Below are 27,485 nucleotides of genomic sequence, written 5' to 3'. Positions count from 1 at the left end.
TCTTGGTGCTTGACATGAAATAATACCAACCGGCGTCTTTAAGGCTACTCTTTAACTGTTATAGGTGTTTGACCTCATCAACCGTGGGCTCACTCTGATAGCATCTGCTCCACAAAATGAACAGACCAGAAAGTAATCTCCACCCGTTAGGGTTAAGCTGACCAGGAGTTAAGTGCAACCCACTAAGCATCTGGATGAAATAAGGTTGTAAGGGCAGCCTGATCCCAAATTTAAAGCTTTTCAGAAACATAGTAACATATCCCCTAGGAGGTCACTGGGAGTATTATTTTTACCTAGAACCCTAAGAGGTATACCATCAGGGATGTCATAAATAGTTTGAAGATCTATAAGGTCTTCTATTGTGGTCATACAGATCGTGAGGTCAATAACATAATTTTTTGCCAGAGCTCTACCCCCTAGGTTCCTCTTCCTTTCTGGTTGTGATACCCCAGGTGAGGATGCTTCACCAGAGTCTTCACTCGGGTCCTCACTTAGAGTATCCTCCGAACCAGAAGACCCGTCATCGTCGCTATTTGAAGTGGTTACTTCAGGAGACATTCTCCTAGCACTATTCCCTAAACTAGATCTTATCAGTTCTAAAGGAATCTCGGGGTCAAAAGCGGGATTAGTAAGTAGACTAGATAGGAAGTCTAACTCGTCATCGCCAACCTCAATCACTTTCTCTTTGCCTTTTGACATTCCTTAAACTCTATCCGAAATGACACAACTGAACCCCATTCAAAATAACAACAAAAATCCAAAGTTGGGAAGGAGAAAACAGTACTTGAAGTAGTGAAGCACCATAACGAAAATAAGAACGGTAGTTTGAATTTTGGAGATGAAAGGATCACCGGCCGTCGGAAGATGTGAAAGAGATTGGATGAGGAAAAGAACACTTTAGAGAGTTAGGGTTTTGAAGTGACGGTGATGCTTTCGGTTTATTGCCATTCAAATAGCACGTGCTCCGAGGGTTCCACAATCGTCAATTTGAAGTTCAAACGGGTGGACGTATTCCTGCTGCCTCTTCTACATTTAATTGCGAAATGACTCTTCAAGGAAACAGCCTGTTAGTGGCAAAAGGGGAAACGACTAAGCGGGAGTGAGCAATATCCTTATTTCTTACAGCCAAGTCAGATGTGCCTCGAGAAAGCCCAGACTAATAAAGTTTCTAGTATTAATCTATTGCATTGCAAATACCAGAAACTGGGAGACTAGTGTTTGGGGATTTATAACGATGAGACCAACCATACCCTGAACGAGGAGTCAGCCTCCTTACAAGTGAGTAGATGGGTAAAGTCTGGTAGCGGGTATCCACGAGCAGGAATTTTTTGCTCGCCCACGAGGACGAGATGGTCTCCTGCTAGGAGCCGACAAGTTTCCCTGCTAAAGATCGAGGTTAGCAGACACAGTCTATAGTGGTTAACGAAATGCGCACTCCTATTCGAGAATCTAGGCACGAAACCCACTCAGCCACAATTACGACATTCAAGCATCCACTTCCGTGGGTTGGGGAAAGTGATGGGCATGGATTGTGGGGGATCGGATTCACAGGAAGGCTATAAAAAGGTAATCAATGAAGGTAAACGGGTTAGACATTTTGACTTTAGAACTTAAGAAAAAATATCTTTAGGGAGAAAGGAGAGAAAAGCTCAGAGGTATTTTTTAATAAACTTGTTTTGTTCAGCTGAGATTTTGCACTACTCCAAAATCTTATATAATCATCAGTTATATGTTGGTTTTCAAAGTAAATACACATATATAATATGTAAACACTAACCTCTGTCCCTGCTATGCCCATTGCAAGTCCAATATCTGCTTCATGCAAAGCAGAAGCATCATTGGTTCCATCACCAGTCACTGCAACAACCTCCCCAAATGTATTCCTCAACTGAGTTACCAAGGTGTGCTTGTCCGAGGGCAAAGAACGAGCCATTACCTGTATCCATAATAAACAGTCATAAAAGTATTAGCACCTTCTTGTGCATATAGATTCAGATTTTAACTTCATTATGTTCAGTTCGATAATATATAACCTGAAGCTTTGGTATGATATCAGCGGGAGACATGTTACGAAATTCTGGTCCTTCCACAGCCTCACCATCTGATGTAAGTATGCCACATTCTTTAGCTATTGCTCTAGCTGTATTTATATTATTACCAGTGACCATGCGAACAGTAATTCCAGCCTCTAAACAAGTTTGAACCGCCTCCTTGACTCCAGGACGCACGGGATCCTTAATTCCAACAACTGCTATTAATGTATAGCCACTGTCAGGGATGTTGTTTTCATTAGAAGAATCATTTAGATCTTTAAAAGCCAGGCAGAGAGTTCTCAGAGCTTCAGATGCGAAGCCATTTATTACATCAGTGATATTCCTGAATTGCTCTTCAGATAAAGGTACCGGTTCTCCGTTGTCAGAAACCACTTTGTCACACATACTTAACACTATTTCTGAAGCCCCTTTGCAGAAAGCTCGCATCCCACCCGCTGGAAGAGCAATAAGCACGGACATCTTCTTCCTAACCGAATTAAAAGGCTCAACCTTGACAATCTTAAACTCTCTACGTTGGGCCTCAAAATCGCCACCCAGACGCAAGCCAAATTCTAATATTGCTGACTCTGTTGGCGTTCCTAAAATGGAATTCTTGCCATCTTTATCTTTCACCACTTTCGAACCAGTGTTTTGAAATATTGCCTGCAAGGTGATGTCTAATACTCTCTCAGATATTTCTGACTGCAAGATATCTTTTCTGTTATTTCCTTCAACATTTGAAATTGTATTGGCTATCCAGATCTTATCAACTACCATGTGGTTCGTGGTTAACATCCTCGTCTTATCTGTACAAATGCAGCTTGCAGAACCCATTGTCTCACATGCAGAGAGATGCCTGACAAGTGCCCCATCATTCATTAATTTCTTCATTGCAAAGGCAAGGCTCAATGTGACTGCCAATGGCAATCCTTCAGGGACAGCCACATCAATTATAGTTACCACAACGGCAAAGTAGTCGATCAGTGTCAATGCATCAGCTGAGGACCAATCTGTGAACTCATTATGAATCACTTTCTCCCCCAAAAACCTTCCAATCAATACTAAAAATTCAAGCACAGAAAAAAACAATTCAATTTTACCAATTATTGTAGCAACACCATTTAGCTTCACCTGCAGTGGGGTCTCATCTTCACCACCTTCATTCAGAGTTTCCATCAACTTCCCCCATTCAGTCCTCATACCAACTGTTGTCACTAGCATCTTTCCTGACCCACCTTGAACTTTAGTACCAGCAAGAAGAAAAGGATTTTCTTCGTACATATACCTTGGCTCACTTTGCCCCGACAAGCTCGACTCATCAATAAGCAGCGAGTGTCCTGATATAAAAATCCCATAAGCAGGAACTTGGTCTCCAATAGATAAATGAACAATGTCTCCAACAACCAAATCATACGTGCAGACCTTTTGTCTTTGTCCATCCCTAGTGACCTGAATGAAAATCTTTTTCTTCTCTCTATCTAAATCCCTAAATTGCAAAGACTGCTTGTAGTCACTAATGGCAGTAACCATAACTACCAAGAATTTACTAAGTATGATTCCCAACACTACAAGAAAAATACTATATGACAACAGGCAGAGCTTGTTGTGGAAGGAGTTTCACGACGAGCACATGCATGGTGCGGTTCTTGCTGTAGCGAAAAGCAGGTAACTTTTAACTACACGCAATTCTTGTTGTTGAAAAATATATGAATGTTGTTAAATATCTTATGACAACTTGTAGTGATTGTGGTTAAAAAAGTCATCTACATCCAAATTTTTGACTACAAGCTTGTGAATGTTGTCATAAACTATATAGCTACAAGCAACTAATTGTCGCCATTAATTTCAATTTTTTTTTCAATAAACAACATATCTTGCATGTTGCCAATAATAATAATAATAATAATAATAAATATATAATAACAATAATGATAATGATAATGATAATAATAATAATAATAATAATAATAATAATAATAATAATTATTATTATTATTATTATTACTTACTTACTTACTTACTTACTACAACTACTACTACACTGCTGCCACCATATATAAAATGTATATGAACTAATTCAAATATTCGGCTTATTGTAATAAGATTTGATAAACATAGTAATGACCACACATCCCCGCAAAAAGTCACACAAATATTTTAGTATTCATACAATTAATCCATAGAAATTTCCAACATCAGTATAATTTCCATCTAGCAAAACACCAAAAAAAAAATAATTACAACACATCAGTGGCAGTTGCAATTCCATAAATATCAAATTCAAAAAATCATCTCCAGCAAAAGCTCCTTCAGCTTGCAATTCCAGCAAAAACTTCTTCAAGGCATACATACACGCCAACAAAAACATCTTCTTCAAGGCATATATACACGCTAACAAAAACATCTTCTTCAAGGCATAAACTCCTACAAAAAGGTCAACTAAATCAATTTTTATTTGCTGCATTTGAAAAATAATTATATATACATACCAAAGAGAATATTTGTATGCCTACATACCTTCTTTAAAACAATTTAATTCAACTTTTTGGCCAAGCAACAGTGCTTCCCAAAGCCTCAACTATTATATGAGCTTCATATGTCACTTTATATAAAGTCACTTCATCCATACCATCAGATATTGATTCCACCCAAACTTTCCAACAATATCTTCCAAGAGGCATGTGGTGAACTTTTGCCTTAGGGTCTGTTGAGGCAATCGTTCCTTCAGCCACTATTTCATCAACATCATCTGAATACCAATTCAATAAATAACATCTTGCATTTTCATAGTGGCCATTTTCTTGCATTGTACCGCTTCCTTGTTGTGACTATAAGCAAGACGAATATGGATTTACAACTTATAGGAGTGAGAAATAAAAGTTGGTTTAGCGAGTACTTTTTTTTTCTTTTCAATGAAACATTCTTAATAAGTCTAAAAAAAGATAAAAAAGCATTACCTGAGGAGTACAAGCTTGAGAAGTTATAATATCATCAAAACCTTTGCTTGGATTCTGTAAATGATTATAATTCTCTTAAGTCTTAGAATGGATTTCAAATAACTAGTTACATGTATATATGCATTATCATATAGTCATTTACCTGTTGGCATTGTTTTAAAAGCGCAGCTATCAAATGCTCATAATTCTTTTCAAGGACAGACATTCTTTCAGATTGAGCTTGCAGTTGGTTTTGAAGTTCTTTTACTTTTCCAGTAGATCGAATATGTGCTTCTAATTGAGTGGGAGTGGCTCCAAACCCCAGTCCTCGAACTTGTCCACGCTTTTCAGGTCCAAATACTTTTGCAATAGCATCATTACGTATGTTGTTAGGCCTTGCATTATCTTTTGAATGATGGCACTTTCTAACTTTTTCCTAGAAGAAGGCAAAATAGCATTATTAAAAACATACATATGAATAGTTATAACAAGAATACTTTGTATAGATATCTCTTACCAATGCTTTAGAAGCTGCTTCATTAACAGGTTGACCATTCTTTTTCAGATGGCCTTCAATCCAAACATCAACTCTAGTGATTTCAGATGGATTTGAACTCTTTTTTTTCTACAATTAAGAAAAATATGTAATTTAAAGTAAATCAAATAAGTGTAAAAAAATATTCGAATTAAATAAACTCATACCATGGTATGCTCCTTCCTAGCATAACCTAGTCGGCCCATTGAATGAACCACTTCCTGATTATTTCTCATTTCTTTAAACTTCTTACTTATTGCCTATCAATCAAACATTGAAATGTATAGTTTTAATAGATATGAACTTAATTCGAATACCATTATTGCAATGCAATGGACTAACTTACTTTAAATTCTGGAGACAACCTTTCCTTGACAAATTTAGCCCAATCTTCTTTGGAAGTTATATTTTTTGGCTTGATAAGAGAAAGTACACGTGCTTTATTATGCTCTTTGTTGGCTTGTTTGATCTTAGTTGTTCTCTGATTTGTATCGTCTCCAGCAATCACCCATCATTCTTAAAGCCAAGCGTTTACGAGACTCATCCACAACGAATTTTTCCTGTATAAATTATAAGAAAAATGCAAACAATAGTTGATATAATAAATCTCAAGATAAATGCTGTATTTGTTAATAAAGATAATTATTGCATAATATCATATACCTGCACTAATGACCAAAGATCTTCTTTTAGCTTGTGGTCAACCGAAAGCCAATTTTTCATGCAAACAGGCACATGTTCTCTTGTTATAACTCCAATAAAAGATGCATATTTATCAGAATTTACACCTACTGCCTGGCCACATTCGTTAAACTCAATGCTCAATGGTGGAGAACGATCTTGAATCATTCCAAGTTTGATTGGACCTCTTTTCTTTTTTGTGCCTTTGTCATCAGATTGAGATATGTGTGCATTTTCTCTATTACTAGTTGCTAATGGTCCATTCTCCCCTTGAATAGTTGCATTTTCTCCAAATTTATCTCGACTTCTTTTCTCACCTTGCCTAGAAGACTTTATACATAGCATAATTAATGTAGGAATAAACAAAAATAAAATAAGTATATGAAGATAAAAAAATTATAATTCAATGTTGAACCAAAAAAAAAAATTACTTACTTCAGCATTGTCCATCTCTTTTACCCCCTGCACAATTGTTAAATGCTGAAAAAAATGTTTATATTATTATGACAAGAGATTAATGCCAATGACAAAGCTAGAGCTTTGTTTAGAAATAAACATATAAAAATAATCACGGAGAAATAAGCACATTAACATAATCGTTTAATTTAAGGAACCAATTAATAGATTCATGAAAACAAATAACTATAACAATAAACTATAATTCAAGAATACATAAATAATTAGTATACTAAACTAGTCATCACACACTATATCCTCAACTCCTTCCCTTCTAAGAGGTTCGTCCTCATTATCATTTTCAGTTCCATGCCCACTTATGTCAATTGATAGGCATATACTATTATATCTAGATTACCTGAATTTGCACGAGCACTATTAACAAAGTCACGTGCTCCATTTCTATATTCATCTGAATGTCTACAAAAAAATAATAATGAGAGTAATAACTTATTGGTTAATCTAAAGCTATAACTGTTCCTAAAACTATTCATTATTTTATTAAATAAACATGAAACCTTGAGAAGTAGACCCATCTTTTATCCATTTTGAATTACTAATGTTGGCAAGACCTGGTTGTGCAAAGGTGATTAGTTTGGACCATATAAAGATAAATATAAAGAAATAGGATCCATTTAGAGTATCCAATAGGTTAGTAAAAGTTAACAGAATCAGACTATGAACAAACATAAAATAGACAAAATAATATAACTGCAATAGATTTTTTAAAGCAAACATCAAAATAGAGAAATTTCATTTAGAATTTTAATTATACAGCAGAAAGCAATACCTCAAGTTTTGCTTCGCAGTCAAATTGTAAAAAGTCACTGCTGATATAGGAGACTATGTTCAATGGCGTTAATAGGAGTTACCTGTTTCATCATGTCAACAACACCAATAATAGATTAAAATTGTGCCACTCAATTAAAAGAAATCATTATCCATCTCATTAGTAATATTTACTAATTTAAATTAAAAATAAAATATAATCTCCAAAATCAACTTTTCCGTGTAAATATTTTCAAAGAAGAAAATCATCTTTTGGTTTCAATGACCCACCACAAAAAATTAATATTTAGTTTGGTTTATGTCATAACATATGAACCCCACAAACAATAAAGAATTGTCCCACTTACCAAGAAATGAATTTGCAATGGGACCATCTGGAACGATTTTGAGTGGGAACATTAGTACAAAGCCCGAAATCTCCTGAAAAGAATTAGTGGAAAGAGCAAACTATTAATTAAATGGAATTAGGAAAGTGAAACTGGGCTTTATTAATGAAATTGAAAAGAAAAGTACCTGATAAACCCGATTCCTTGGGCACTTGTTATTACAATGACGATGAAGGAGCTTGATTTGCTTGAGTGGCAGAGAAAGAGTAAAGTGGCATTGTAAAGTGAACCCAGGTTTCATTAAGTCAATTACTTTTCTTTTCTTTTTTTTGGTTTAGTCAATTTGTCTTTTTTTTTATCTTCCTTTTGCCGCGCTTTAACCCGCGCTGTATAACTTATGCACGCGCAATGAAATTTTTTATTTATTGCACATTATTTTCTACTATTTTAGTTCTAAGAAATATAGTTAATGATATACTTGTTGTGCAAATTTTAATGTACTCGCAAGCGCACGAATCTATTGTAGTATAGACTAATGGTGACGAGTGTCGATCCCACGAGGAGGTGGATTTTAATTGTGTATAGAATTAATTTTGTAAATGAGTGGTTGGATTTTTTGGTGGAAATGATTTGGAATATGCTAAAACTTAAATTAAAATGGCGATAATAAATTCTGAAATTGGAATTGAAATGACGAGAATAAATTGAAGCGAAGATCTATTGAAATGACGTACTTGGGTATCTGGATCCATATCAACATGCATCATGGGCTAAATAATCCGTATTAATGCCAATTAAATCATGAGGGGGGAATCCACACCTCATGAACCACGCTCTAATCAATATGGTGCTAAGGGCTTATCGTGCCAAATAATAATAATCTTATACTAGAGGGCCGGTGAAACCAAGGCGGTACTAGACAAGATTAGTATTATTTGTCGACGAGAAGTCAAAACATCCACAAAAACTAGAGGGGATGAGAAAATAAATTTACCAAATAAAGCCCATGACACATGTTGAGACTTCACCTTCAACCCAAGCTTGAAAGAAAATTAGCCACTCATAATTGAACTAGGGGTAAAATGGAAATTTATTAAAATACGAAGAAAATACAAGATGGAGAAGGAATTACAGAAAATGGATCCCAAAAATGGATTCAGAGATCTCAAATTAGGGGGGGGAGGCCCCCTTTTTATAGATACATGGAGTAAATCATGGCCATCGGATTAAAAATAGTTTGGACGCTCAGGATTGCGCCACGTCATCAGTCAACAGTCCACGGTTTGACCACGCGGATGAACAGTAACACGGTTTGACCCGACTTTGAACAGTAACGCGGTTTGACCCGGATGAACAGTAACGCGGTTTGGTTGAAAATAATCCTGTGTGATGCATGCACCGTACGCGAGATTTTTCGTCCACTGATATGCTGCCACGTCACCATCAACAGTACATAAGAATTTTAGTCCAACAGGATCGTGACACCTCATCAGTCAATGCCACATCATCGGGCAATGCCACGTCATCATCCGTCTATGTGAACAGTGTCGTGAACAGTAACGTATACAGTATCGTACACGTGAATAGTACCATTTTTCCTTTTATGCTCCTCCTAAGGTTTTCGACCGTCCTGAGTTCAAAAGTGATGTCCGTTTTGCCGTCTGATCTCTCCTTTATTGTGAAATGACTATAATGCCCCTAAAATACATAAATTACTTAATTAAAATAAAACACACGTAATTAAATCATAAGAATGTTAAATACATAAAAGTAAGGGTTGTTAGTAAGACTTGAAATGTAAAATGACGGTTTTCTCCTTTATAAATATGCATTTTCTAACACTCAACACACCCCCCAACCAGCTTATTGCTAGTCCCTAGCAAATAAAGCGAAAACAAAATTCAAATTCAAAATAATTTTTTTTTTGTTTTAATAGAAACACTCGTATTTATTCCATCAGATTAATGATAGCAATCAAATAAAAGTATAAGCATTATCTCCAGTCTAAAGCAACATCACACCCACATCAACCATCCACATGAATTAGCCCAGTAGACTTTGTTTTAGCTACTCTCAAGAATGACATGTCAAACCCCAAAATCTCACTGGAAGTAGTGACACTCTCACAAATAAATTAATCCCAATAAAAATAGTCACTCCAATGAATGGTAATTGAGAGAGAAAATAATAAAGAAGTGATATCACATGCTCTCACCAAGATGAAATAAATATGCCCTCAGCTTAGAAATAATACGATCTCAAGTCAAATAAAATGTTAGTCAACCCACTTTATTTATCTTTTTTTTTTTTTTTTTTAATTATGCATCACTACATCTTTTTAGCCCATATAACTAGCTTCTACTTCAAACTATAGTTCCCTAAAATCAAGAAGGACTTTTATTAGGACGAAACGTAGGCTAGGGACATGGCTAACAAAGAAGGAAAATAAGGAAAACAAAGTGTATGTTTGAGAAAAATGCAGAGAATTTTTTTTTTTTTTTTTTGGAAGTTGCAAGGTGGATTTCACCTATTTTTATTCTTTTGAAACAACAACTTTTGTTTTTGTTTTTGTTTTTTTTGTTTTTTGTTTTTTTTTTTTTTGCTTTTATTTGGCATAACTTCACTGAACAAAATAATTATTTACATTTTCTCAAACATACATAGGTGATGGAACTTATAAGATATCAGGTAATACTCCAAATCGGAGTGGGTCAAGATGATAAGTTGACAAAGAAAATGTTTTTTTTTTTTTTTTAAAGGCTCAAAAGGGTTAACTATGGATATTAAATAAAAGGGATGGCTTGAAAGGCTCAAACGGATCAAAGATGGCCTCTCCATCGTCTTTTAGGGCTCTAAATAATTTTCCATATCTACTAGTTAGATGGGCCTCCAAATGTAGCAACACACTCTTTTTTTTCTTTTTTTTTTCTTTTTTTTTTTACCATTTTTTTTTAAAGGGTTAACTCAAAAGAAATGTAGAGATCGTGTATAAAATAATAAACTGCTAAGCTGTATAGAGAATGGGCAAAAGGGTTACTCTCCAAGAAAATGATAGGCTCAACAACTCACTTGGCACTTATTTATGACATGTTCATTCCTTCAAGCAACTCATATTTGTCTCCGACATCAACATGTAAAGTAGCAAACATAGCGTAACATCACTTAAGACCAAAGATAATACAAATAATAAAATTTGAAATTAATCATGTCATCCAATGTTAAAACAAATAACACAAATTTTTTTTTTTTTTTTTAACAACATTCTACCCCCCAACCTATTCTAAACATGAAAGAAAAATATGCATGCAGGAATGTGAAAATGATGTAGAAAAATTTATTAGAAAATTTTTTTTTTTTTAACTAAGAAGATGCGTTTCTAGAGGCACTACACTCCATATTCAGCCATCTTTGACTCAAAAGTTGGAAAATGTATATTTATAGAGGAGAAATTAAAGAAGAAAAATAAACATAAACACATAATAAAGAAAAAGAAAATGTCTGAAATTAATTTTTTTTTTTTTGAATTTTTTTTTTGAATTTGTTTTTAAACAATGAAGATGCGTTTCTAGAGTAACTACACTCCATATTCAGCCATCTTCAACACAAAAAGTTAGCAACAGTTAGTTTCTACAACAAAAAATTAGTGAAAACTTAACCAAAATTCCACAATTGTCGACTATTCCCTCCCCCCAACCAGAACGAAACATTGTCCTCAATGTTTGAAATGAAAGAAGTAGAGTTTAGAAGACATCACCTGGGTGGTGCAACACAGAAGAAAATATTTACAGGCGGAGAGTTAAATCTAATTTGTACTTCTTACTGCGGCTACTGTTACCATCATTATTTGGACGCTCCAACACAAAGGTCCAGGGGTCTGGCTCCGGTCGATAAGCTTGTAACATATCAAGTAGCTCATTAGCAGTGTGAGCACAAATAAAGAGTTTTTTCGCATTAGAGGGAATGAAATAGTTTTTTATTGCATGGTTAAGAAATGCGATAAAGCCATCATAAAAGTTATTGACATTTAACAAACCGATGGGTTTCTGGTGGATGTGCAGATGGGCCCAAGATGCTAGTGTCATAAGTGCCTCTAGTGTTGCAAGATCTCCTGGAAGGAAAACAAAAGCATCAGCATGATTAAGCATTTCAGTTATTCTTTCTTGCATACCTGAGACGACTAACTCTTCTCCAGTTGATGAGTCAGACGAACTGCCCAATGGTTTTAGGACTCTTGGGATGATGCCTAACACTTGACTTCCTCTGATAAAAGCTGCTTCGGAGACCATTTTTGATAACCCTCGGTTACCTCCTCCATACACCAAATGTAAATTTCTCGCTGCTATGCTTCGACCAAGATCTATGGCTGCCTCAACGAACTCTTTATGTTTGCCATAGGTAAATCCAGAAAGCACACAAATGTTCTTGAATTGTCTATTGGGAGTAGCTGCCATTGGAATATTTCTCAAAAACAATTTGTGAGTGTTTGACAAAAGAAATCACATTTAAGAGTCTTGGTGATAGTGGGTCACAGCTGTGAATGAGGTAACATGTTAGTGTCAAATAACGCATGAAGCACATGGCTCGCGAGTCAAAAAGAAAACAGTAAAAAGGAAATAGCAAACAATAATAAAATTATTAAAGACAATAATGCAAACAATAAAACAACAGTGAAATGAAATAAAATAACAGTAAAGTAAAAGGATATTTACACGTAGTTGCGACTGTGGCTCACATCTTCCTCTGGTTTTACGTCCAGAAACGGCTTGAACGCCCTCTATGGGTCGAGGATAGGCTTCCCATCCAGTTTTCTTATAAACAGGCAAACAGGGTCGTTTATAGTCAGATTCCCGAGACTATATCGTGCATGCTCTTTCTGGAATAATGGCCATAACTGGAGAATCGCTCCTTGCACATATCCACTGGGATGCGTTTCAAGAGACAAAAGGATATCATCCAATGACTCCTTATTCAAGCCATCCCTAATGAATTGAATCTTATCTTCCCTGTTATCAGACATCATTCCTAAAGAACATGGGTTTTTATTGCAACTCATTCTGGCACACTTATGACAAGCAACAGAAATTCTTCGAGCTCGTCGTTTTCTTGCATAATTTCCTTTACCACAACCAGGCATGTATGCAATAAATTTTGGAGGTAACTCACCTGCCGATCGTACTTTAGCCTCGATTAACCAACGGATGTCAGCAGGTATGTTATTTCTCATGAGTAATCGCATGCGTTCGGACCGAGCTTTATAGATCGTAAGGAGGGCATTCTGAGGAAGTGAAGGGAATCGCTTGTGAAGCTTCGTTAGAATCTCGTTTCTGTCCATACCTTCGCCTCAGAATATCAGTTATTATGGGAAACTGAAGTAACCGACTTGATTGTCACGGAGTACCGTTATCCGCCACTTCACCGGGGTAACAAACTAAAGCACACAAACAGAAAAACAAATTAAAACACACAAAGAAAATTAAAATCGTCCTCTTATTGAATTTACCTCAAGCTCCAACTGGATGTCGTAAACACTTCTCTCAATGTCTCTGAGTTGGCTTTCTAAACCCTCAACATAGGCTACTAACTCTGGTGGTTGTAGAGCCCAAATGCGTTGTGTTTTACAAAATTGAATCTGTCTTTTGAGATGAGTTTTGACACGTTGAAGTGGTTTAAGAATGTTCAGGAGGAACGGCCTAAGTATGAGACTCATGATTAACAATGATAAGAGAAAACTTAATGGTAAAATAAACACACTTATGCAAAAACAATTTCAATTAGCAAAAGAATAATATAAAGAACGAAAACAAAATCAAATCAACGAAAAGAAAGAAAAAAAATCAATTCAAATCTGGTGGGTCACTCAAATTTATTTCGGTGTCTTCTCCACGTGGTTGGTATTCTAGATATGGCTTTAATCTTTGACCATTAACTTTAAACGTGACACCGTTCTTTGGGTCCTTAATTTCAATTGCCCCATGTGGAAAAACAGTATGAACAATAAAGGGACCAGACCAACGAGAGCGTAACTTACCTGGGAATAGGTGCAAGCGAGAATTGAATAAAAGCACTTTCTGACCTGGAGTGAACGATTTTCTCATAACGTGCTTGTCATGGAAGACTTTCATTCGTTGCTTGTAAATCTTGGCATTTTCGTATGCATCATTGCGAATTTCTTCAAGTTCTGCCAGTTGTAATCTTCTTTCTGAGTTGGCTTGCTGCATGTCAAAATTGAATTTCTTGATGGCCCAATACGCACGATGCTCGAGTTCCACAGGTAGGTGGCGAGCTTTTCCATACACTAGCCTGTAGGGTGACATCCCAATCGGGGTCTTGAAAGCCGTTCTATATGCCCATAATGCATCATCAAGTCTTAATGACCAATCTTTCCTGTCTGGCCTCACCGTCTTTTCTAATATGTGCTTTATTTCTCGATTGGAGATCTCAACTTGGCCACTGGTTTGCGGATGATACGGGGTCGCCACTTTGTGTGTGATTGAATACTTTGTCAAAAGTGCTTTGAATGCTTTGTTACAAAAGTGGGCACCACCATCACTGATTATTGCTCGAGGGAATCCAAAGCGTGAAACAATGTTGCTTTTCAAAAATGCTATCACCACCTTGTGATCATTGGTCCTACATGGAATTGCTTCTACCCATTTTGATACATAGTCAACAGCAACCAATATGTATTGATGGCCAAAAGAAGGGGGAAAGGGTCCCATGAAGTCGATACCCCATACGTCAAAAATCTCAACCACTAAAATTGGATTTAGTGGCATCATGTTCCTTCGTGTAATGCTTCCCATTCGTTGACACCTATCACATGAAGAACAGAAAGTGTAAGCGTCTCGAAATATAGATGGCCAATAGAAACCACATTGTAAAACTTTAGTCGCTGTCTTCTTAGCACTGAAATGGCCTCCACAAGCTTGTTCATGGCAGAATGAAAGGATATTCTGAATTTCACTTTCTGGGACACATCGTCTAACAATTTGATCCGCACAATACTTGAACAAATACGGGTCATCCCAAAAGAAATTCTTTATCTCTGCAAAGAATTTAGCCTTGTCTTGCTTGGTCCAATGCTCTGGAAGTTTACCTGTAACAAGATAATTAACTATATCAGCATACCAAGGTAATACTTCCACACTCATTAATTGTTCATCTGGAAATGACTCATTTAATGGTAATTGTTCTATAATTGTGTCAAAATGGAGACGAGAGAGATGGTCCGCCACAACATTTTCTGTCCCTTTCTTATCTTTGAATTCCAAGTCAAATTCCTGCAAAAGTAACACCCAACGAATTAGTCTAGCTTTTGCATCTTTCTTTGTGAGAAGATATTTAAGAGCAGCATGATCCGTGAATACAATTATTTTACAACCAATGAGATAAGATCGAAATTTTTCTAATGCAAACACTACTGCTAGCATTTCTTTTTCAGTAGTTGAATAGTTCAACTGTGCATCATTTAATGTCATACTAGCATAGTAAATAACATGGGGAATTCGATCAACTCTTTGTCCTAATACTGCTCCTACTGCATAATCAGATGCATCACACATGAGCTCAAATGGTAAGTTCCAGTTTGGGGCCTGAATGATGGGTGATGATGTCAACAATTGCTTTAATTTTTCAAAAGCCATAAGACATGAATCATTAAAGATAAAAGGTACATCCTTAGCAAGTAAATTGCATAAGGGTCTAGAAACTTTGCTAAAATCTTTAATGAAACGTCTATAGAAACCAGCATGCCCAAGGAAAGATCTTACTTCTCTGACTGTTTTAGGTGGAGGAAGATTAGAAATGAGATCCACCTTGGCTTTGTCAACCTCAATACCTTTGCTCGAAATGATGTGACCGAGAACAATACCTTGTTTTACCATAAAATGACATTTCTCCCAATTTAAGACCAAGTTCTTCTCGATACATCTCTGCAGAACTAGTGTTAGATGATGTAAACATTGATCAAACGAGTCACCAAAGACAGAAAAATCATCCATAAAGACTTCAAGGAATCGTTCCACCATATCAGAAAAAATGCTCAACATGCATCGTTGAAATGTAGCAGGTGCATTACATAATCCAAATGGCATTCTCCTATATGCAAATGTGCCAAAAGGGCAAGTGAAAGTTGTTTTCTCTTGATCTTTTGGTGCTATGGGAATCTGATTATATCCTGAGTAACCATCTAGAAAGCAATAAAATTCATGGCCTGCTAATCTATCAAGCATTTGATCAATAAATGGTAAAGGAAAATGGTCTTTACGTGTGACAGAATTCAATTTTCTATAATCAATGCATACACGCCATCCTGTAGTTACTCTAGTGGGTATCAATTCATTATCTGCATTCGTAACTACTGTGACTCCTGACTTTTTGGGGACAACTTGTACAGGACTGACCCATGAACTATCAGAAATTGGGTAAATGATACCTGCGTCTAATAGCTTAAGGACTTCTGTTCTAACAACTTCTTTCATATTAGGATTTAACCGACGTTGCATTTCCCTAGTAGATTTAGCATTTTCATCAAGGTGAATGTAATGCATGCAGTCTACTGGGTTTATACCTTTGATGTCTGCTATGGTCCATCCTAATGCCCCTTTATGCTCTTTTAAAACATCCAACAACTTACCTTTTTGTTCGTCATTGAGGGATGATGAGATGATTACCGGCAGAGTGCTTTCTTCTCCCAAAAACGCATATTCCAAAGTGTTGGGCAATGGTTTGAGCTCGAGTTTCGGTGGTGATTCTGATGATGGAATGAGTTGCTTCTCTGATGGTGCTAGTTGTTCAACTCTTGACTTCCATTTATTAGTGTCCATAGATGGTGCTGAGTCAAGTAGGGCGTTGACCTCATCAACCGATCTGTCAATATCAAAATCCAAACCAAAGTGAGTTAAGCATGTCTGTAAAGGATCATCACTAAGGTTTGAAAGAAAAGTATTATCAACTATTGTTTCTATTAAATCCACATCAACAATTCCATCATCTGCACTGTGAGGTTGTTTGGCAATGTTGAAGATGTTCAGTTCCATAGTCATGTTGCCGAAAGACAATTGCATATTTCCAGTCCTGCATTGAATGTGAGCATCTGCAGTTGCCAAGAAAGGTCGGCCTAGAATAATGGGGATGTGCTTCCTTGAATCCTGTATTGGTTGAGTGTCAATTACAATGAAATCAACAGGAAAATAAAACTTGTCTACCTGGATAAGCACGTCCTCCACAATACCACGAGGTATTTTTGTGGACCGATCTGCAAGTTGTAACACCACTGGAGTTGGGTGTAATTCTCCCAGTCCAAGTTTCATGAATACAGAGTAAGGCAGAAGATTTACACTAGCTCCTAAATCCAACAAAGCATTCTCAATTGTGTGGTTCCCTATACTACATGAGATAGTGGGGGAGCCTGGGTCTTTGCATTTTAAAGGAATTTTATGTTGGAGTATAGAACTAACGTTTTCTGTTAAAAATGCCTTCTTTTGAACATGCATATTTCTCTTTTTAGTACAAAGGTCTTTAAGAAACTTGGCATAAGATGGAACTTGTTTTATAGCATCTAGCAAAGGGATGTTAACACTTACCTGTTTGAAGATTTCAAGAATCTCACCTGTGGATTTTCCTTTTTTTCCTTTCGCTAACCTTTGAGGAAATGGAGCTTTCGGAACGTATTCTCGTGGGTTGGTTTCTTCTTTCTCCTCCGGTGATGAGTCATCAACATTCACAGGTACAATTTGATTTTCTTTTGTCACTAGCATCTCCACCTTGTTGTCGACTTCTTTTCCTTTTCGCAAGGTCATTACTGCTTTGACCTCTCCATGCTGTTGTGGTGAACTGGTACTTGCTTCATGTACTCCTTTAGGATTAGGCACTGGTTGACTTGGAAACTTACCTTTCTCAACGGTCATTGCCAAGGTTTGAACTGAAGAAGCAAGTTGTCCCACCATCTTTTCGAGGCTTGAAACAGATTGAGCTTGTGAGTTGAAGCCTGCTCTCAACTCATTTCGTAGTCCATCAATGGTGCGGTTCTGTTGCTCAATCGTGGAGTGAGTAACATTCCTAAAATTCTGGAATGCATCCTCCCATGGTCTAGGTTGAGAGTGGTTCTGGTTCTGATTGTATGGTCTAAATGGTGGCTGAGAGGCTTGAGGATTTTGTGGAATTGGTGGAGCTGGAGCTATTGGTCCATTCTGTTGGAATCCTTGAGACCATGAAAAATTGGGGTGGTCTCTCCATCCAGGGTTATATGTGTTGGAGTATGGGTTGTAATTTGATGGCTTTCTCATTACACCTATGGCATTGGCTTGATCTGAGTATGAGTCATGGTCATGTGGCTCTGTTGATTTAGCAGTCGATAATGATGCTATTTGTCGAGAGAGACCTTCAATTATCGCTTTGACTTCTTTAATTTCTGAACTTGATTCGCCAATTTGAACCTCATTCACTCCTTTAATTCTTCTAGTAGTCCTGAGTGATCGACTCCGTTGTTGGGAATTATCTGCTTGTCGTTGGAAGAATTCCCAAATTTCTGACGCACTTTTTGACATTAGCTCTCCTCCACTTGTTGCCATTAGCCATTCTTGCACATTTGGTAGTAATCCCTCCAAAAAGTATTGGCATTGGTGCCATTTCTCATACCCATGATGTGGACACTTCAAGAGTAGCCCATTGAATCGCTCCCATGTCTCGAAAAACTGCTCGTCCTCTCTCTGAGTAAACTCTGAGATTTCCCTGCGAATAGCATTGGTTTTATGCACTGGGAAATATTTATTCAAAAATTTAGTTACCATTTGTTCCCATGATGAAATGCTATTAGCAGGCAACGTATTTAACCATGAACGAGCTCTATCCTTTAAAGAAAATGGGAATAGTCTAAGTTTAACATCATCATCTGAAAAATTCTCATATTTGAATGTTTGACAAATGGCATGAAAATCATTCAAATGATTATATGGATCCTCATTTTCTAGGCCATAAAATGTAGGGAGACAATTTAATACACTAGGTTTTAATTCAAAACTCCTAGCAGCTACATTTGGGTATCTTATGCATGACGTGCTCAAATTAGCTAAGGGACTAAAATAGTCCTTAAATGGCCTCTCCTGTGGTGCTTGTAAATCCATTTTATTTTTAACGTGTTTGTGTGTGCGAAGTGTTTTTTCTAATTCAAGGTCTATAGGTTCAAGATTAGGTAATAATGACCTACGACCATGCATGCAAAATAAATAAAATAAAAATAAAGATGCAAACAAAACAAAAAATAAAGATGGGAACAAAACAAATAAAAATAAAGAAGAGGGAGAAATTACGATACTAACCTTATTGCGCTATTACAACCTTTCTATAAAAATACACAAAAATAAATACGTGAAAGAAATTAACTAAAAATTAAATTAATAAGATAAACAAAAAAAAAATTACAAAGAAAAATAAATGGAAAATTAAATTACAAAATTTTAAAGAAGAGAAAAAGAAAAGAAATACTAACCTTTAAATGTAGATTCACTTTTTTTTTCTTTTTTTTTAATAATAAAAAAAAATACAAGAAAACAAATAAAAGAAATTATTCACAAAAATTAATTCTATGAATTAAAATTACTTACCTCCCCGGCAACGGCGCCAAAAACTTGTTGTGCAAATTTTAATGTACTCGCAAGCGCACGAATCTATTGTAGTATAGACTAATGGTGACGAGTGTCGATCCCACGAGGAGGTGGATTTTAATTGTGTATAGAATTAATTTTGTAAATGAGTGGTTGGATTTTTTGGTGGAAATGATTTGGAATATGCTAAAACTTAAATTAAAATGGCGATAATAAATTCTGAAATTGGAATTGAAATGACGAGAATAAATTGAAGCGAAGATCTATTGAAATGACGTACTTGGGTATCTGGATCCATATCAACATGCATCATGGGCTAAATAATCCGTATTAATGCCAATTAAATCATGAGGGGGGAATCCACACCTCATGAACCACGCTCTAATCAATATGGTGCTAAGGGCTTATCGTGCCAAATAATAATAATCTTATACTAGAGGGCCGGTGAAACCAAGGCGGTACTAGACAAGATTAGTATTATTTGTCGACGAGAAGTCAAAACATCCACAAAAACTAGAGGGGATGAGAAAATAAATTTACCAAATAAAGCCCATGACACATGTTGAGACTTCACCTTCAACCCAAGCTTGAAAGAAAATTAGCCACTCATAATTGAACTAGGGGTAAAATGGGAATTTATTAAAATACGAAGAAAATACAAGATGGAGAAGGAATTACAGAAAATGGATCCCAAAAATGGATTCAGAGATCTCAAATTAGGGGGGGGAGGCCCCCTTTTTATAGATACATGGAGTAAATCATGGCCATCGGATTAAAAATAGTTTGGACGCTCAGGATTGCGCCACGTCATCAGTCAACAGTCCACGGTTTGACCACGCGGATGAACAGTAACACGGTTTGACCCGACTTTGAACAGTAACGCGGTTTGACCCGGATGAACAGTAACGCGGTTTGGTTGAAAATAATCCTGTGTGATGCATGCACCGTACGCGAGATTTTTCGTCCACTGATATGCTGCCACGTCACCATCAACAGTACATAAGAATTTTAGTCCAACAGGATCGTGACACCTCATCAGTCAATGCCACATCATCGGGCAATGCCACGTCATCATCCGTCTATGTGAACAGTGTCGTGAACAGTAACGTATACAGTATCGTACACGTGAATAGTACCATTTTTCCTTTTATGCTCCTCCTAAGGTTTTCGACCGTCCTGAGTTCAAAAGTGATGTCCGTTTTGCCGTCTGATCTCTCCTTTATTGTGAAATGACTATAATGCCCCTAAAATACATAAATTACTTAATTAAAATAAAACACACGTAATTAAATCATAAGAATGTTAAATACATAAAAGTAAGGGTTGTTAGTAAGACTTGAAATGTAAAATGACGGTTTTCTCCTTTATAAATATGCATTTTCTAACACTCAACAATACTCAAAAAAAATTTTGTTATAATATTTTTATGAATAAATTTCATAAGCATCTATTTATGTCTAATTTACACCAACTTCATATTAAATTGAGTTAAAAAAAATTTAACAACACACAACTAAATGTTGTTATTTAAATAATAATTTATGCAACAGACAATTCAATGTTGTCTTAAATAACTAATTACAACATGCAAAGTTTGAATGTTGTCATTACATATTCCTATATCGCAACAAATGATTGCTTGTTGTGATAAAGTTTAACTCAATGGTCACTCATTGTGTGTTGCTAAAACTTTATATTTGCCAACATGCAATTTGCGATTGTTGTTAAATTATAAATTTGACAACATTTCATACGTGCACGTTGTTAAAATGATGTTGCCTTATCCCTATTTTCTTGTAGTGCAACCCATCATAGATGCCCTCTGGCCACCCTTCTCTAGCAAGCCCTACACCTATAGATAAACCGGCGCAAACCATAAGGATAATTAATGTTAAATCTTGCAGTGCTTCCCATACAAACATAAAAAATGATCTGGGAGGTTTCTCTGTGTAACGGTTGACGCCATAGATATTTTGCCTGATAGGTACATCACGTTTGTGGACACCTTCATTTAGGGAGACAGAGAGTTTTTGTGCAACTCCTTCAACTCCCTCATTAGATTTCAAGCCTTCAATATCATGACCGCAAACAATAGCTGCTAGATCATCAGGGTCAATACCAAAACCCGCTTGTCTAGTCTCCTCTGAGAGCTTGTATTCAGCACGACCAGCAGCTGGACAAGAGCACAAATCGATTTGGGAAAAAGAATTGAAAGAATAAGAATCAAAAGGTCCAAAGGCAAAGGAAAAGCCTTGTGGACACTACAAGAAGGTGGATATCTTACCATCAGTTAACTGTAAAGCTGCCCTTTGAACGTCAATAGCAACTTGTATTTTTTGCTGGGGAAAACCGAAGAAAAGACAAGGATGAGATAAAAAATAATCACATAATTTGGAAGTAGAGAGAGAACCTTTATTTCGAGCTTTTTCTTCTCGGCCTCTGATCTCTTATCGAGATCGGCCACCATACGGAAGCGTCGACGGCGGTTCTTGACGATAGAGGCGGCGGATCTCCACCGTCGCAAGGCTTCCTCCGATGGATTCTTGTGCTCCACATCGAAGTCCTTCCAGTTGAAAAACTTGTCCATTTCCCCCTTTTGTTGAGAGAGACGAACTTAACAGATTCTGCTTTGGAAAGAGAGAAAGCGGAGAATTGAGAAAAATTTTGACGAAAAGGGTAAAGAGCGGAAGCCAAATCCATAACAGTGTCCTCGTAATGGCCAAAGACTTATTGCATAACAGTGTTCTCAACTCCCTCTTAGGTTTCCCTTCATAACAGTGTTCTCAAGTGATTTGGCTTCCTTGAGCATCATTGTTTACGTTATTGCATGGACTTGAATATATTTCCAGTTAAAAAAAAGAGAATAACACCTTTATTTCTAATTGAAAAAAAGAGAGAGAGAGAAAATTTTGCTCTAATCTGCAAAAATGGAAAAAAAATTGATAAAAAAAGTTTGAAGTATTAACAAAGAATATCAGTTTCTCTTTCTAATATTTCCGTTTGGTTGCCGAGAAACTAAAAAAATGATTAAATGATTGAAGTAGAAGGGAGTAAGATTGAAGAGAGAGAACCTTTATTTCGAAAAACTTGTCCATATTTTCCCCCTGTTGTTGAGAGAGACGAACATACGACAGTAGTCTGTAACTTAACAGATTCTGCTTTGGAAGTAGAGAGAAAGCAGAGAGTTGAGAGAAATTATGAAGGAAAGGGTAAAGAGAGGAAGCTAATTTTTCTCAACTCCCTCTTGGCTTTTCATTGAGCTGTCTATAGCTTCAACGTTAGTGCATGGTGAAGTTGAAACACTTTTTCATCGTCGAACCACTTTACGTATTATTGCATGGTTTTAAGTTCTATGATGATTGCAAATGTTTATTATTACCCAGTCATATCATGACACGCCTCACGAGGTTGAAATAAAACCTAAAATTCTCTTGCTGTGGCCAAAATAAAACCTAAAATTCTCTAGCTGCGGCCAAAGTCAAGTCCCAGAGACAAAAATAGAGAAGTACACATTAACAATAAGAAAGCATCTTCATTGAAAGCTGACCCTACAAAATATAATGTTGACTTGTAAAATGCCAATTAAACTCTGGTTAAATAAAAAAACTATTTTACCTTGAAATTTAAAATAGTAATAGAAAAACTAACAATTATACCCATGTTAATTATACCCCAGCCTTAAGATGGTTTATTGTGGATACTTATGTCAAGGGCATTCTTGTTATTTTATATGTGAATATATGTGTAAGAATATGTGTAAGATTTGAGCTATTTAAACTTATAAATTTATTTATTAAACTCCTTTTTTTTTCTTATTAAAACATGGCATAATTAGTACATTAAAGGTCAACTAGCGGTCATTTGATAGTAAAAGTAGTAAAATATAAGAGTTTTGTAATTTATTAATTATAAAATATTAGAATGCAATATTTACTACATTTAAATGTTATTTTCCAGTTATTTTAGTAGGAAAAAAAAAGATAATAACACCTTTTTAGAAAAGAATTTAGTCAATTTACATAAAGTTAGTTCAAACGAGAAAGTTAAGACTTCACGAAAAGAAAAAAGAGTGGAAAAAAAAAAGCTAAAGAGAGGGGAGACTTTTGAAAGGACATGATCATTCTCACCTTGAAATTATATAATTTATATAATATTGAAAGAAGTGTAAATGATGTGATCAATATTAATGACTGTGATTAAATTAGACGGATTCCATTCACAACATTCCACAATACTCTTTACTTTATCACAGTATTTACCTGTTATTCAATTCCAGTATCAGTTAGAAATTATTAGATACCACGGCCAATGGTATCTAATAAGTTTTTCTACTCACCTTTGTTTATTGATTTTGTATCTTTTCTATCCGATTCAATTTGATTTTCGAATTGAAACCTTTTTCCTTCCGTCAGAATCCAATTCCACTTGATTGAATTTAATTGGATTCAATTAGTTGGATTATTCTATTCAGGCGCACCAATTAGTCATATTGTCTGCATTGATAACCTCTACTCGTGTCCTAGCTCGTCTGAGAGCTAGATTTGCCTCAATTGTTTGTCTCTTGCTTTCAGCTTTCCTCAAATTAGCTTCTGCTATTTCAAGAGTTTGCTGGGCTTCTTGGGGATCAATGTCACTACTCTTCTCCGCATCATTTACTAAAATAGTGATCTCATTATTCCCTATTCTAGCAAAACCACCCATCAGAGCCATCGTGAAGAGAACTATTGTTTGTTAAATCAGAATTTTAAAATACCTATATCTACAGCTGTGGCAATAGGCGCGTGATTTGGTAATACGCCGATTTGTCCACTATTAGTAGATAAAATGATTTCTTTCACTTCTGAATCCCAAACAATTCGATTAGGGGTCAGTACACAAAGATTTAAGGTCATTTCTTCAAATTACTCTCCATTTCTAAGTTTGTAGCCTTCGCAGTAACTTCATCTATGTTACCTACCAAATAAAAGGCCTGCTCAGGAAGACCATCTAATTCTCCGGACAGGATCAATTTAAACCCTCTAATAGTTTCGGCTAGACCAACATATTTCCCCGGGGAACCGGTAAATACTTCGGCTACGAAAAAGGGTTGTGATAAGAAACGCTCAATTTTTCGCGCCCTTGCTACACTTCCTCTTCAGAGAGGTCGTCCAACCTAGGGATTGCTGTAATGTCCTGTTGTTCTTTATAACGATAATGTTCCTTGCCAAAGACATGGGGCTAGAGAATATTTAACAGTGAGTCTAAAGGATCAAATGCTGGGTAGATATTAGATACCTTCAGCAACCGATAATTTTGATAATAGGGTAGTAGCATCTAAATGGGAGCAACACTATTAATTGTAAATGAGTGATTATTGTGAGTATTTCAATATTAGTATCTGTAGACTATAGTTTTCCTAACTGATTATCTAAAAGTAATGAGGAGATAAACTATAAATTACAAAAGAAAATGCTAATAAACAAGCATAAGCCCGACCCTAAATTAGATGTTCTAAGCAAATAACCACTTTTGTAGATTTTTCTTTCTTTTTCGTCAAATATTCATCTATTTTAAATTCAACAACTCAAACGGTCACGTTTTTAATGAATTAAAATTTTTAGGGATTTTTAATCTCATCAAAGATCTTACAAGTAAAAATATCAAATGAAAAATAAATAAATAAAATAGATAGAGAATAAAAATCAATCACATAACACAAGAATTTAAATGAAATCTTATACCAAATAAAAATCACGGCAGTCAAGAACGATGAGAGAAAAATTTACTATATAAAAAATTATTACACTAGATCTCTCAATAAACCTACCATTTCTTTTACATTTGAAATAGTTTACTTGCAAAAAAGTTGATTGTTGTGTTTTACGAACAAAAAAATCCAATCTCTCTATATATAGTAATTATTACTTGTGAGAAAATTATTCATTTTCTTATACATATTGTGTTCTTCCATGAATAATTTAAACTTCAAAAGAAAAATTACTTACTCCTTAAATAAGAATCTTTTCAAATAAAATAAAAAATATATATCCTAATCAAATCCAAATTTATATACAAACAAGTTTTGAGTTGTCCAATTGAAAATCAAATGGAGGTAATAAAATCATGATAAACAAAAATACATAAGAGCATAATTGTTGGATGCGTTGTTGCTATCAGTACCCAACAAATTTTGCTGTGGTTTGAAAAACAAAATGAAAAACGATGCAAGAAGTAAAAATATCAAATCAGAAAAGGAAGGCAGATGACGAATGTTACATATGTATACAAAGTCAAACTCTATTTCTCTAAATTAATTTTACAATATGATATTTATTATTACCGCATATATTGTGTTTTTAAAAGAATACAAAACCATCACTCAACCTGACCAAAAAGAAGTAAAGTCTCACATTTTAAATAGAACCATCTTCTTATTAGGGAGCTATTTATCGGTGGACAACTTCGTGCGCGACGAGTTCTTATTAGAAAAGTATAGACCACAATGAAACTCTCCTTAATGAAAACTCACCATACACAAAGTCGCACACGCAAACTCTTTCCCTTTTCGCACACTTAAATCTCTTCCTTCTTATTATATCCACATTTCTACCGTTGGTCTCTTGCAATTGCACGTATAGCACCCGTTAATGGTGGCAGGAAAAAATGATTATTTTAACTTATCAACCTAGTTTAGTCTCCAGCATCTTAAGCATTAACCTGCAGAAAACTTCTAACCCTTTAACACAATCAGGTCAGACCTTCATCGATAGTCTATTATTGCATGCTGCAACATATAAAACCAACCATCATTGTAAGACAACTCCAGCAGTCCATTTAACGGTCGCAAACATTTTAGCTTTAGACAAAAGTATGCCCAGAAAATTTGAATATGGGATATAAATCATTCATTGCAGAAATTTGGGAAAAGATGATACAACTCTTGATAAGGTAATGGTATTTTCATATCAAGTTAAATTATGAGCTGAATTGAATTACTTTCAGCTGTGACCCTTTTTCCAGAACAAAGGGCAGGACATGGAGGGTGCTCAAAAAGATGGGCCAGGGTGTAAAATTTTCAGGCACTGTACCAGTATGTTGTCTATGTCACTCAGCTTTTGGCTACCATGGATTCAAGCTTTTGCAACCAGTTCACGTATTGATCTTGCTCCTTTTTGTGTAGGTGGAGGAGAAGATAGTTGGTTAAGTGTTCTCCAATTCCTCTGGCAACTAGATATTCCTTGAGCGCGACTTGTAATTGAGGGTCCAAAGAACTGCAAATGCAACAAGAAGGGTGATTATGTAACCAAGGAACTCAATGCGACTCTGGAGTAATGAAACACAACAATGATTTCAGTTAAACAAGTATGTTCTGTCTTGTGATTTTAGCGAACAAATACAAAGATTATGCAATAGCCAGGGCCAAGCCTTACACTGAGAAGAGCTTGATGATTGTTGGAGTTATTTTTAGTTAGTTTTTTTTTTTTTTAATTGTATCTATTTAGCATAATCACCAGTTGTGTCTGAGTAAATGAATATAAAATACTGAAATAATGACAATCAAATCTTCTTAATTTCATTAATAAGAAACAGCATCCCACAGTTCTATTACATACCAATATCTTCAGCACCCCTTGTTACAATGACAAGCACAGGAAAGGGCATGCAATAAAAAAATCATGCTCCATTTTTCAGCCAAAATTTCATCATTGATATAAAATATAACGTTTACCTTATGTATCTTTTAACTTAAAAATTTGAAAAAAAAAAATTAAAGTAAAATCACATCACAAAAGCAGAAAAGAGGCAACTGATAGAACACCGATACCGCATGAGGAGACACATGAATGTTTAGGTATTTAAAAAAAATGAATAAACTTCAACCACAGTAGTGCACAGTGGAAAGTTTATTCAATACAACTTACAAACTGGAGGAAAGGGAGGGCGGATTGGATGGGAGAAGGGGAGAAGCATTAACAGAATCCAATAACAGCTTATCTCTTTGGCTGGGGCAATTACAAGTGTAAAGAGAGAAAACTAGAGTGAATTCTCATCTAGGTAACAGGTATGCTGCCTGTCCAACCATTACTAAGGACATGAGAATATAAAGCAGCCTATAAGAGGAGATGCATTTACAATGTTCAATAATT

General features: G+C 35.7%; 1 protein-coding gene and 1 long non-coding RNA gene across 5 annotated transcripts in view; both read right to left on the bottom strand.

The window, feature by feature from the left end:
- The window catches only part of LOC102631025 (mitochondrial acidic protein mam33), a 38,090-nt gene that overhangs the window by 9,148 nt on the left and 1,457 nt on the right, over window positions 1-27,485 (bottom strand). The window contains exons 3-4 of one of the 4 annotated variants that reach the window (XM_006492887.4): window positions 26,427-26,609; window positions 25,618-26,122 (exon numbers count right to left, since the gene is read on the bottom strand). The exons of 1 other annotated variant lie outside the window; for it this stretch is intronic. In XM_006492887.4, the coding sequence (XP_006492950.2) occupies window positions 26,447-26,609 (163 nt within the window). In that variant the 3' untranslated portion in view covers window positions 25,618-26,122; window positions 26,427-26,446. Of the gene's footprint in view, window positions 1-25,617; window positions 26,123-26,209; window positions 26,610-27,485 lie in introns of those variants that run through there. 2 more of the 4 variants (XM_052434491.1, XM_006492886.4) reach the window with 2 other exon arrangements.
- On the bottom strand, window positions 5,672-5,984 carry LOC127900061 (uncharacterized). Its single transcript, XR_008052038.1, has 2 exons — window positions 5,851-5,984; window positions 5,672-5,764 (listed from the first exon to the last, which is right to left on the bottom strand). It is a non-coding gene; the product is annotated as an uncharacterized LOC127900061 (long non-coding RNA).

The sequence above is a fragment of the Citrus sinensis genome, chromosome 9 (genome assembly GCF_022201045.2).
Source record: "Citrus sinensis cultivar Valencia sweet orange chromosome 9, DVS_A1.0, whole genome shotgun sequence".
NCBI lineage: Eukaryota > Viridiplantae > Streptophyta > Magnoliopsida > Sapindales > Rutaceae > Citrus > Citrus sinensis.
Note: the sequence above shows the minus strand (reverse complement) of the source record. Positions and strands in the feature narration are given on the sequence as shown.